The following is a 13,744-nucleotide window of genomic DNA, read 5'->3' as shown; positions in this document are numbered from 1 at the left end:
TAAGTCCTGGCTGCTCCACTTGCAATACAGCTCCTTGCTAACGTGCTTCGGAAAGTAACAGAAGATGGCCCAAGTGATGAGGTCCCTGCCACCCACGTGGGAGACACAGATGCAGCTCCTGATGCCTGATTTCAGCCTGACCTACTCCTAATTGTTGAAGTCATTTTGGAAGCAAACCAGCAGATGAAAGACATCCCTAATTCCCACTTTCTCTTTGCAACCCGGCCTTTTGTCTAAGCAAATAGTTGTTAAAAACATTGAGCTTCAAGAAAACACTGAAAGATACATATATATTTATTATCTTTTGAGTAGAAATGTTAAAATCAATCACTGAAAAAGTATGATAATTTAAAGATACATATGTAAATAACATACACAATGAACTTCAAGTGATATTATGCATTACTTAGTTTTTCTAAGAGTGAAATAATACTCCACCTCTGATTCAGCTTCCTGCTTATGGCCAGGAAGAGCAGTGGAGCATGGCCCAAGTCCTTGAGTTCACCCACATGAGAGACTTGGAAGAAACTCCTGGCTTCTGGATTCTGGCTTCAGATCGACTCAGCTCTAGCCATCGTGGCCATTTGGGGAATGACCAGATACAAGATCTTTCTCACCTGTCTCTTCCTCTCTCTTCTCTGTGAATCTGCCCTTCCAATAAAAATAAATAGCTAAGCTAAATCACTGTTTGGAGGCTAGTATCCCATATCAGAGTACCTGTTGGAATTCAAGCTGCTCTGCTTCTGATCCAGCTTCCTGCATGGAAAGGCATCCGAGGATGGCCCAAGTACTTGGGTTAATGGTGCCATGGGGAACACCAGGATGGAGTACCTGGCTCCTGGCTCTGGCCTTGCCCTGACCTGGTTATAACCATTTGGGAAGAAACCAGTGGATATAAGATCTCTATGTTTCTATCTCTTCCTACCACTCTGCCTTTCAAATAAATCTTTAAAACAAACAAACAAACAAAAAAACATCTTCCTGAAAAGATTCTGAATGCTCCACCATCAGCATGACAAATGTTTGAGGAGTTACATGTGTGTTTACCCTGATTTGAACATTTCATGTTTCAAAATATACATAAGCATGTATAATTTTATGTGTCAGTTAAAACTGTTATATAATTTAAAAGGTCATCCTACTTATAATTATTCTATCTACAAATAAGCTGTGAAGTGTATGCCCTTAAGATGAAATGAAATAAAATTATATGTGTGAGTTAATATTTAAGTGCTTGAAAAACTTTGGTAGTAATATGTACCTTTAAAATTCATTTCTGGGGCCCAATGTGATAGCCTAGCTGCTAAAGTCCTTGCCTTGCATGTGCCAGTTCTAATCCCAGCAGCCCACTTTCCATCCAGCTCCCTGCTTGCAACCTAGGATGGCAGTCAAGGACAGTTTAAGGTCTTGGGTCCCTGCACCTGTGTGAGAGACCCAAGGGCTCCTGGTTTCAGATTGGTGCAGCTCCAGCTGTTGGGGCCTCTTGGGGGGGATAATCAACAGACAGAAGATCTTTCTGTCTCTCCTCCTCTCTATATATCTGACTTGCAATAAAAATATATAAATCTTTTTAAAAAAATCATTTCTGGGTTGGGCATTTGGCCTAGTAGCTAAGCTGTCCATGGTGGCACCTGTATGCTGTGCTAGAGTGCCTGTGTAAGGATTCTGGCTCAGCTGCAGGTTAAGGCTTCTTGGTGATGCACAGTCCAGGGAGCAGCAGGTGCCGGCACAGGCTCTTGGCTTCCTGACACCCACATGGGCGATCTGGACAGAGTTTCAGTCGGCTGGCTCCTACCAACTCAGCTCTGGTCATTGAAATCATTTACAGAGAGAGAGAGACTTGGTAGGTAAGACATATCAAAGTTTTGATTCAAAAAACATTTAAAATCACTCTAAAATTTTTAAATAAGGCATTTTCTTACAAATGCATGCTTCGTGTGTTTTCATATTGATTTAACAACCATTAAGCAAGAATATTTTTCTTAATTTTGTATTTTTATTTAAATTGAGACTAATTTGCTTAATCCATTAAAAAGAGAATATACTTTTATGATCATAGAATCAAAATATTTAATGAAATCACAATTACCTTGATATGATCCTACCATCAAATTGAACTTTATGAGAAAGCACATTTTCAGTTAATGCAGAATGGGTTCTTATCCTGTTTTAAAAAAAACATATATTCTCTCAGTTAATTTTAAAGCTGCTAATAATAAATATGCAAATAAGAGTATATTCATATTTCACAACAGCATAGATAAAGATGAAAGTCTAAAACTCTGGTGCTGCTACAGGATGATCCAGAAGGCTTCAATTTCCCTATAGAATTTGTCATTAGGGGTAATTAAGGCAACCAGTTCTGCCCAGGTGCTTCCAGAAACACTTCTATCCTGACAAGAGAGTGGCATGAGAAACATTCCTACCATTCAGGATGTTGATGCTAGGAGCCTTCCTCGGGCAACCATGGCAGAAAGGCCAACCTCTGCCATCATAGAACCGCTGAACCAAAACTCACAACGCCCTACCCCCAAGCAGCTGGCTACATAAAAAAAAATTAAGCCACTATCAATCAGAGTTTCAATTATGAATAACTAAACACATGACTGACCAAAAAAAAAATCAAAATAGTGGAAAAATGCTGGATAAAGTTTGATTCATCAATCCGTTGGCATTTATGATTGTAGACAATACTAATTGACCTCATAAAGACTGCCAGCTGTGTTTTACAATATGTAGCAAAACCCAAATGCACCCACTTTTTGTAACTCTACTAGTAGTAATTGTATGTATCTTAAGATATTTTGAGATCAATGATGTACATTTCCTTCTCCTCCCAAATACTTTTTAGGATATTCAACCCTTGAATCTGCAGGTGTGATAAACTGGCAAAAATATTGACATAAATTTGTATCTAGGTGAGGGGTATCTTGAAAAAGTATACCTCTATGAATTCTAGGTTTCTAAGAAAAGGAGGGCCAAAAAAGGCAAAAGGAGACTGTGAACCAATGAGAGTTTGCAACAGAGGGAAGGCAAAGCATAGTCACCTTGATTTCCTTTAAACCACTGGCATTACAGTGTGTACTGAATGCCCACTGTGTGCCTGGAATAATTCTAAATGCCGAGGAAATAATAGCAACAATAACAGTTACCCTTCATTGAGACCCTTCTAGACAACAGTCATTGCTAAAATCACTTTAATGTGTGTTGGTGTGTTTAATGTTTGCAATAACTCTACAAAGTAAGTATTATTATCCCCATTTTAGAAACACATTTTATAGGGGCTGAGACAGGTTAAGAAAATTGCCCAAGGCCTTACAATCAGTAAATGGCAGAGCAACAAAAAAGCTTGCTCTTAACCATTACATTATATTGCTGAGTCTCAGTGGTAAACAGAACTCACTTTAACAACATGTTGAAGTAATAGCTTCAAGGACCCTTGAGTCTTCTTGAAAAGATAAAAGAAGCAAATATGCATTTAGATCATAAAATGCAAAATACCATGTTAGGTCTTAGGAAATCTGATAAGCACCACAAAATACTCGTCATTACGGAAGTTCTTACAGAAGGAAAAATAAGGCATGTTGAAGGCAAAACTATGACTTTTATTAATGCTAAACCTGTTGGAAACTACAGCTTTGCCATGTGACAATAGGAATTTAAGTCATTTACATTAGAATCAATATCATTTCCATTGGGGATGGGACCCGTAAGATTTAATGGAAGTTGGCCCAACACCTAGTTGGCCTAACAGCTAACGTTCGCGCCTTGCATTCACCAGGATCCCCATATGGACGCCAGTTCGTGTCTTGGTGACTCCACTTCCCATCCAGCTCCCTGCTTATTGCCTGGTTAAGATGCCCAGTGCCTTGGGACCTTGCACCCACATAGGAGACCTGGAAGAAGCTCCTGGCTCCTTGCTTTGGATTGTTCAGCTCCAGGAATTACAGCCATTTGTGGAATGAACCAAATGATGAAAAATCATTCTGTCTCTCCTTCTCTCTGTAAATCTGTCTTTCCAATATTAATAAATAAATAAAAATAGGTAAATCTGTGCAGGAAACAGATGACGAACCTAAAAACTTTGGAACCAATCATTCATTTATAATAATCAGACATCTGACTTAGTGCCACAACACACTAGAAAGATGGAAACTTTGAGCTTTTTTAAAGACAAAGACCAATAATGGCATGGGAGTTGTTTGGTAAATTGGTCTACATTAAAATTACAAACCCTTGCTTCTTTTAGAAAGAACTAGAAATTCCTGTTTCTAATTTCAGTGCTTAGGAAAGGTGTTAAGTGGCAGAACGAAAGGTGGCCACAGTCTAGGAAAAATATGTACACAAATATTGAAGAACCTAGGTGTTTTCTGCCTTTTGTGATTCTGCCTTAATTGCTTGGCTGGGGGCTGTGTGAACTGCAGACCTGTCTATGTGACACCCAGCAGGACACCTGGCAGGTCATGTAGGCAGAACACTGCTCAGGAAGGAGGTACCTGGTGTTTGATAAGATTTACTGCCCTAAGGCTCATCGATTTGTACTTTTTGAAAGTTGCTTGTTTCAAATCCACCAATAGAAGTCTGCTAAATCATGACTGTATAATTAATAGCCTAAAATGTATAAGAACGCTGGGTTGTTCAACCAGGGGGCTCTTGCTCACTAGCTCTCTCTCCTCCTTTGCCTCGGCTGCCCCTCCCCATGCTGGGCCCCTCCCTCTGTCCTCAAAGCCAGACATGACTGACAATGTCACTTATGTCTCTTATCGCATAAGAGAACATATTCACATGTTCCAAGGATTAGGATGTACATAGCTTGTCATCATTTCTCTTCCACAGTCCAAACTTTCTGGTTTTTTTTTTTTTTTTGAAATAAACTTTTATTGAGTTAAAAGATACAGGCACAGTACATACATGTACTTAGCAGGAGGCAAGGAAACAGATTCTACCCTGAATGTCTAGAAGTAGTACAGCCCTAGTAGCAATGGGAGATAGGGCTTCCTGTCCCCACAACTGTGGGAGATTAAATGCCATTGTTTTAAAATACTACGTTTGTGATCCTTTGTCAGCAGCAGTAATAGCACTTAATACATGATGACTTCAAATATTTAAAGGTAGGAAAGAAAACTAAGATTTTCAGAAGTTAAGGAGATAAAAAGACAAAAGTAATGAGACAGCGCTAACAACCATTCACTTGAAAATGTAAGAATTACTATGGGCACTGGTAGATTTTCCTATTATAACTGTGACTAGATGTCAGCTACTAGTCAAGCTAGGTTAAGTGGACTGGAAGGCAGGACAACAAAAGCCTATACTAACCATAGCTTTTATACCCTACAATATAAAAACACAAAAAGAATCATCAAACTTTTGTAAGTAATTATAATTTTAATATATCAATGAGATTTATATAGTATAAATGGCACACATACAAATATATCATTTGTAACATTGTACATGTTCACATGTGGAGTTTTTAAAATGCTCATGGAATATATGTATTATAAAAACATACATTTGCCACCAAAATAAATACATTTTCCTTCTATTTCTACCACTTGTCTCTGAAGTGCCCTTGAAAATTATCTCTGACGGCTATGGTTTTTTTCCCTAAATTGCAAATTAAAAAAAACTGAAGGAAAAAGTGAATAGACTATGGTATTGATCCTAATAGCTTAAGATGGGAGAATTAGGATCTGAATTCCAAAAAATCAACTTCTATTTATATAGAAGGAAGAAGAAGAAAGAAATGAACAAAAAACCCCACAAAACAAATGCCAAAACTTTTTCAGTTAGATAGTAAAGAACATTTTAAAAACACATTCATGACATAATGAGTCTTATGAAAAATAGCCCTACTTTGTTTCATGTAGCGTTCTTTTTCTAAGGCGAAGAGGTGTCACCTTTGAATCTGGAGGAATGCATGCACCTTCTTGTTTCTCAGGGGTTAAATTTTGCTCTGGATCACTGATCACAGCCCTGTAAGGAAACAGGAATTCTAACAATGAAATGTGATAGCAGGGGCAGGCCTTTGTAGAGCAGTGGCAAAGCTACTACTTAGAATGCCCACATTGCACGTCAAAGTGTCTGTGATATGTAGTCTCACCTCCCTTTCTGATTCAGCTCCCTGCTAATGAATCCAGGGAGATAATGAGTGGATGAAGGCTCAAGTGCTTGGGCCACAGCCACCCATGTGGGAGACCCAGATGGAGTTCCTGGCTCCTGGCCCAGCCCTGGCTGCTGCAGACATTTGGGGAGTTGAAGATTTCTCTCTCTGCCTCCCCTCACACACATAGCTCATATATATATATGAGCTATATATATATATATATATATATGTATGTATATATATATATATATGTATGTATATTTATTTTTTTAAGTAGAAAGAGCTAATAGTAACCTTACAATGAACAAGGAGATTTAATTAACAATGTAAGGAATATGCAAGTCACCTTGTGGTTTTGGTTTGTCATTGCTTATAATGATAGAGAAGATGAGCAGGCTATCTTTATATTCTCACATGCTCCCCTTACCCAGCTTGTATTTCATGATGAATCAAAACATACATTTCTACACATCCTGAGCAATCTTGCCTTCTCTTATTTTTGTCCCTCTTATTTTTGTGCCTAGAAATGCCTTAAGTCTACATGGACTTGATGATTGACCAGCTGAAAGAACAGATGACTAGATGTTTCTTAAAATGGATTCATGAGGCTTCAAAAACTATGGAAATAAAATAACAATTATATATAGAAGAATTCATGAATTCAGTGAATTTTTCCAGTAGCTACAACATTCAAGAAAAAGTTTTAGGTATTTCCATCACATACTGTAGACCCAATTTATTTGTGTGCAGGGTGAGCACAGTAGGGAAGCAGGGGAAGCAGGGGAGTGAAGGAAGTGGGTTTGTCTCCCTGGAACTGTACCTATGCAATGCATAAAATCTTCATACTAATGAAAAGGAAAACCCAAAATGAGCATTAAGATAATTTTTAAGCTTCCTCAATTTAAAAACTGGTATTTAATAAATCTGTCACATACTTTACCAATTTCATATATAATATACGCAGAATGTTAATTATAATACATCCTAATGTTCTTTTGGCAGAGACAAAATCAAGATAGATGCAGAGGAGAAAAATGTGACTGTTCAATTACATTTAGCTTCCTAAATGGTTCTAAGATTTGAGAGACTATGTAGCAGCCAAATGATGCAAATAGCCCACTAGCAAGCAATTATGCAATTAAAGAGAGAAATGAAAAACTTTTTAAGATTATGTATATTATTTTTCATTTACTACATTTTTTTAGGAAACTAAAGCTTATTTGGACAAAAAGTACAGTACATACAAGTGTTAGGCATTTCTGTCAAAGAGTATTCTGGAAAAAGAAATTAGTGAACTACTAAAAGTATAGTGAACAAAGGCTGGGTAACTCTGAGTCAGCCACTCATTGATTGACCAAGGATATGCAATGTAAACAGGCTCCATCAGGCCGCTCACCGAGACAGGAGGTCGGTCATCACTTGCTCTGCAACTGTCTGTTTCTTCTTCTCTGTAGCCACTATCTCCTGAGAAGATGAAAAACCAAAAAAGGCAACTTTATTATTCCTAAAGCAGTGTAATATAATAGCTCTTACTAAAGAGCTATGCAAAAGCATAACTTGAAAATTTCCAACTTCTTTCTTAAAAATAGATTAGTACCTGTCATTAATAAATTTAACTTCCAACTATTTAACCTGCAAAATGGATTGTAATCAGCTCTCCAAAAAATACTAACATACAAAGTTCCTCCCAATTGGGACCTGGGGCAGTGTCATAACCACATCCCTTTCAAATCAATTAAGAACCCATACCACGGAGTAGCTTTCTCTCTCTGTCTCCCTCTCTGAACACAGATGAGGTCTAGTCATTAAAATGTTTCATCTTTTCTTAAAAGGGACACATTTATTTATTTAAAGATAGTGGCAGACAGAGGGACAGAGAGATAAAACAGATACCTTTTATCCCCAGATGCCTGTAACAGCTAGGGCTGAGCCAGGCTGAATCAGCCAATGGTCCTTATTGATACCACTTGTTTCTAATATAACCTCAAGAACAGATCAACAGATTGAGGCAAGCCTTATGTAAAATACTACTTTGTTTCATCACATAGTGTTTTGGCATGAAAAGGATCTTGAAGAGGGAAAAATGTGTAATGAATGAGAAAAGACGAGAGAAACCAGTTTTTGAAAGCGGGGTAGGGTAGCTGCTGAAATCTTCTCATCCAGAGATAAGACAATGTATGTCTCGGAAGCTTTTATTTTGGGGGCATCCATACTATATGCTGGTTTGATTCCCGCGAGGACCTTTGGTTTACTGACTAATCACCACCCAGCCTACAGGGCCTGGGTGGGATCCTCAAAGGCCAGAGGAAGGAAGAGCGCAAGACTCTCCCATCAGTGATCTCAGGAGTGTGTGCTGCCAAGACTCTAGGCTTGTGGACCACAAACCCTGTCAATGCAGGATCATCTCGACAGCTTTTCATCCTCAGCTATTTGGTACTAATCTCTGTCCTTCTCTGGCTTGCTGAATTCTTTCCTTAATGACTTGTGGCATCCAAACCTACCGTGTTCACAGCTGCCTCTGAGAGCTTTGGCTTTTGCCCCACCACTGCCACACAGGCAGCCCTTGACAGAGTTTGTTCTTATAGTATTCCTGCCTGAGGCAGTAACACTCTTGGTCTATGAAGCCTAAATCCTAACATAATATCTAAGTAAGAACTATGTAACAAATTTTCAGCCTTGGATACCCACAGAAGAGATTGGTTGCACTTTGCTGTTAATTGGAAGCAGGTTGCTTTTGGATGATTGTGACTCCAATAAAATAAATACATAGAATTTCCTCTCATCAGTAATGATAATGTACCTAGTTAAATCTATTCTGCTTTATTATGTAGGCTACATAGATGAGCATATTCCTGATCTTAGCACACCAATCCCTCCAGGTACTCCTAAGGTATTAATCACCCTAGGGTGCCAAGTGTGGCCAGGGGACTTCAATTTCAGGCAGTTTGCTTCCTTTGTGCCAACACACCACAGAATTGGCCTAATTCTTTGTATGTAGCAGAATTGTTCTAAACAACACTCACAAACTCAACAGATTTTGTGAAAGATATAATGCACAGTTCATATTGAGAGGCTCGAGTTTTGTTTTACTTTTCTTAAAGAAACGTTATTTCATTCTTGGCCTTTCTCTCACCTGAACTGCTCTAATACAGTAGTATATGAGTTTCAAAAACATAAAATAACCAGACCACTTTGGGGGAAAGAGCAATGACAAATAAGCCTCCTAATATAGATGGCAGACAATTCTCATGATACAAACTATTTTCCATCAGACTCTCACAAACTCAAGATAATTTTTAAACATAAAACATGAAACACAAACATTCCCTTTCATAAATGAGGATTGAATTTGCACACCAATATTCACATCAGATGATATTGTCCAGGTAGAATTATTGCAGTTATTTTTCAGTTGCAAGTCTGTAAAGTCTTGGAAAGCACAGTCTCTCAATGGCTGACAGAGTAAACACAAATTCCGATTGATGACTCACTGCATTTGATTTTCTCAGGCTGAGTTGTGCACCATAGGGGCTTTCTGCAAAACCTTGCTGTAAGAGGGCTTTCCTGTCCAGAGCGGTGAGGCCGTTCGGGCTGGCTTCTTTGCCTTGTGCACACTATTAAGTGAAAGCAACAAATGGATTGTTACACACGTATTCCAAATGTTTACTTTTAAGACAATATAGACATGAGTAATTACTTAATGTTACAGTAATGACTTGTGTAGGCAGGAAGAGTACAGGTTCTGACCATGAGATTACCTGTGTCTGAATCCAGCTCCTTCATTTTCAAGTTACAAGACCTCTCTGAGCCTCTGTGAACTCACAGATAAAATGGAAATGCATCATAGAAACTATTACAGCAAGAAGAGCATTAGATAGGATATATCCAACAGTTATAATGCATCTTTGACACACAGCGGTTATTAAATAAGTATAACAGCTGTTGTAATGTTTTATCCATGCTGCGTTTTTGTAAAATTGTTAAGCATGACATGTCCATTCTATTATAAAACTAAATTCAGAAATAAAGCACTGCAAAACGCGAGAGGGAGAAAAAAAAAAGCTTAAAATAAACCAGGGACCATTAAAACTACACAATGCTTAAAACTACAAAACACTAACTCTGACTTAACAAAGTTAGGTTGCAAAGTAACAACCACAGGTGACAGAGAGAAAAATAAATTGAGTTTCTTCTAGTGGTCCCAATGATAAGTGAAGACACGATACATATCTGCAGGCTGTATGTTTGCTACAAGAGACTGTACCCAGAATGAAGAAGCCCTGTAACTCTTCATGGAAGAATGAACAGCCTAACTTAAAAATGGCTGGAAATAAATATGAAAGGAGTGAGTCGTACAGATCTAAGGTAGACTCTAATTAAGAATTCTAAACTGTATATTTGAAATTTGCAAGGCATGTAGATCTTAAGATGTCACTACAAAAAACAAAAGAGCAAAAGGCTTCAATGACCCACACAGACATTTCTCAGGAGACCAAAAAGCCCCGGAAAAGATGTTCACCATTACCCTGCCCTCCAGCTGCTTTCCTGGGGACTGTTGAGGCATATGTGACTTTGTCTTTTCTGAATTTCTCTGGCTATCCTGTTCATATCCTTCTTTCATTTCAGCCTCATGTTCTTGATACTTCAGTTTGTATTTGCTTGATGGTGCTGGCAGATTTTCAGCTGTTACATCCTGGTCCTAGAGATAAAAAAAGAAAAACAGGCTGTTCAACAGCTAAGGAGATCTAAATAATTATTCTTTTTCTTATTGACATTAACAGGTTTAGTATTTCCCTAAGCTTGTATGTCTAAGAAACAAATCATCATAATCGTGTTCTAAATGGAGGTGGTATTTACAATACGTAGCTGCACAGCACCGTGGACGGACCCGGGCACACAGGATGCCGCAGCTTGGGCAGTGACTGAGAGAAGACAAAGTCCTCCAGAAGGACCACACCGTGCCCGCTCGCATCAGACAGTGCTGAGGAGGGCCAGGTCTCCCACCGGAGGAGAGGAGTCAGCCAGTCCTTCAGGGGAAGACTGGTAGGTAGACTCAGGCCAACCAAGAGAAGAATTTCTTGGATTCAAATAAATATGTGCTGTACAAAGTGGACCATCTAAAAAATCATCCCAAGAAGAAAATTAAACGATATTGCATTTTACATGTAAAATGGTTTGTATGCTTTTATGTTAAATAATGAGTAAAAATTACCTCATCATCAGAGGCAGCAAGGCTTCCCAAATCAAGTCGTGGGACCCTGAAAGAAACAATCCACAGGACTGTCAGAGTTGAATAATGTTGGCTACAGCCCACATTACCAGGGTACACTTAGCAAGCGCTGGGCTGCCTTGCCATAGGCCATTGTAAAACTGGAAAAACTAAGCCTATTAAGTCTGTACCTCTCATGTAATAGTTGGCTCAAAAAACAAACAAACAAACAAACAAAAAACACCTGAGGAAATAGTTTTTTCAACATTCAGAAGTGTTATTTAATCAACTTAGCAAAGAAATCACTCCAGCAAATGACAGTACCAGTCAGTAGTTCACTGAAATTTTCCTGACTTGCAACTTACCACTATAGGGTGATTTTAGTTAGAATGCAACAACAACCAAAAAAAAAAAAAAAGGAGAGAGAGAGAGAAAATAAATACACAAAACAGCAAAGCATTCTAAGAGAATAAAGTATGCAGAATCCAAATGAATAATTTAGAAGTTTTTTTATTAACATTTGTATAATTCTTGATATACATACTTTATAGCAGTAAACATTATAATCAGCATGAGATGTTCTTAAATTCATTTTGAGTAAGTAAAATTTATGATAAATTTATAATATACTTTTCAGAAAAAACAGTTGTTAACTATTTACAAGCATACAGATGTCTCCAAACCCTGAACCTAACTCTTTTCTTATGGCTAGATTAGGATGTGAGAACATATTTTGTAGACTCACATGAAAATAGGGACATTAGCTTGTATTTAGTCTACAAAAATGGCAATGTCACCTAGCATAGTGATTGCTATTTTTGATTTGTGTTTTCCAATTAGCTCTGTCACCTGAAATTCTTGAAAGATTATAAAGATCATTCATTTCAAATGCTAAAAGGCAAAAATACAGAAAGATAAAACATAACGTATTCTAAACTAAAATGGAACTCTGAGACTGACAAAATGATCATATTCCTTAGGCTCAGAGCACAAATATTTGCAACTTAAAGTATAACAATTATAATTGTAGTGAAAATTGTATTTCCTTAATCAATATATTTGCATTTTCTAAATAAACATTTATCTCTTTTGAGAAAATGTAAGAATAGTATTAGCAAAAATAAAAACAGCCAAAATTACCTATAATCTATTGTCATATTGCAAGAGGTATTTTCATTCTGGCACAGTAGTTTTTAAGCCATCAGTACATGTATGGAGTTTTCTGTAGTTCACAATCATAGACATATACATAATTTTTTCATTTCTCAATATATAATAAATATTTGCCTATTCACCAGTTCAAATATAAGAAATGTGACTCACACAGGTGGGGAAGTATTCGGAACCACCCAGGGTCCAGAAGTCCATCCCTGCTTTAATGCAAAAATGGAAAATTAAAATCAGTTTTATAGTCCTTCAATGTTTAAAGAGTTAGTGGACCGGAGTGAGCCAATCCACTGTGGTTACTTAGGATTTTTTCCCAGAATGCTCCAAGTAACAGACACTGAGTAAGAAAAGCTTCTACTTTCAAAGAAAATTTAAGTGCATCCTTAACAACAACAAAAACTGCTTCTGCCGGAAATGATGTCTCTTGAAACCACTGACAAGAGTTACCACATGGAAAGGGATAAAGCCGCAGTGTGAATACTTAGCTCAGGCATTATTTGCACGAAGAAAGGTAATTACACACCATTCTTTTTTTTTTTTTTTTCAAGATTTTTTTTTTTGAAAGACAGATGTTGCAGAGAAGGAAAGATAGAAAAGCAGATGTTCAATCCACTAGTTCACTCCCCAGTGGCTGTAACAGCTGGAGATGAACAGCTCCAAAGCCAGGAGCTTGGAGCTTCCTCCAAGTCTCCCACAAAGCTTCTCCACGCCACAAGCAGAGAACTGCTTGGAAGTGGAGCCTCTGGGACTTGAACTGGCGCACCTCTTGTGTGTCAGCACCACAGGCAGAAGCTTAGCTATGGTGCTGGCCTCACAGCAGCCACTTTTTTTGAAGAACTTAAATCTTGAGCTTTCTCTTAAAAATGACCAGGAAACAAACTGAAGCTTACACGACATGAAATGCAAGTAACAGAGTGAGGAAGCCTGCGGTGCAGAGCGTCGCATTTTGGCTGAAAGGGGGCACGTTAACAAACTTCGAGGCTTTCAGTAACTTCTGCATATAACAGAGGTGGTTTCATCCAGCCGAAAAAACAAGTCAGAACTAGAGTTCAAAATCCTGGAGGATTAGCTAATTGAGCTATTGCTCCAGACCCAAACATCTACATTTTTAAGTACACGATCCTCATCAGCCTGGCTACCTTCTCTAACATTTTTGCCTATTAAAATTCTGAACCGGGCCCAGCGGCGTGGCCTAGCGGCTAAAGTCCTCACCTTGAATGCGGCAGGATCCCATGTGGGCGTCTTTTCTAATCCCGGCAGCT

At 38.2% G+C, this 13,744-nt stretch overlaps 1 protein-coding gene across 1 annotated transcript in view; it reads right to left on the bottom strand.

The window, feature by feature from the left end:
- The window catches only part of CAPS2 (calcyphosine 2), a 30,816-nt gene that overhangs the window by 15,091 nt on the left and 1,981 nt on the right, over positions 1–13,744 (bottom strand). Inside the window, exons 2-8 of the mRNA XM_040978185.1 lie at positions 12,639–12,688; positions 11,319–11,364; positions 10,637–10,805; positions 9,598–9,704; positions 7,503–7,570; positions 5,857–5,976; positions 2,090–2,164 (exon numbers count right to left, since the gene is read on the bottom strand). Coding sequence (XP_040834119.1) covers positions 2,090–2,164; positions 5,857–5,976; positions 7,503–7,570; positions 9,598–9,704; positions 10,637–10,805; positions 11,319–11,364; positions 12,639–12,688 — 635 coding nt within the window. The remainder of the gene's footprint in view (positions 1–2,089; positions 2,165–5,856; positions 5,977–7,502; positions 7,571–9,597; positions 9,705–10,636; positions 10,806–11,318; positions 11,365–12,638; positions 12,689–13,744) is intronic.

This window comes from Ochotona curzoniae, unplaced genomic scaffold, assembly GCF_017591425.1.
Source record: "Ochotona curzoniae isolate NIBS_2020 unplaced genomic scaffold, NIBS_Ocur_1.0 contig_1014, whole genome shotgun sequence".
Taxonomy (NCBI): domain Eukaryota; kingdom Metazoa; phylum Chordata; class Mammalia; order Lagomorpha; family Ochotonidae; genus Ochotona; species Ochotona curzoniae.
This window is presented reverse-complemented; position numbering and strand designations above follow the sequence as displayed.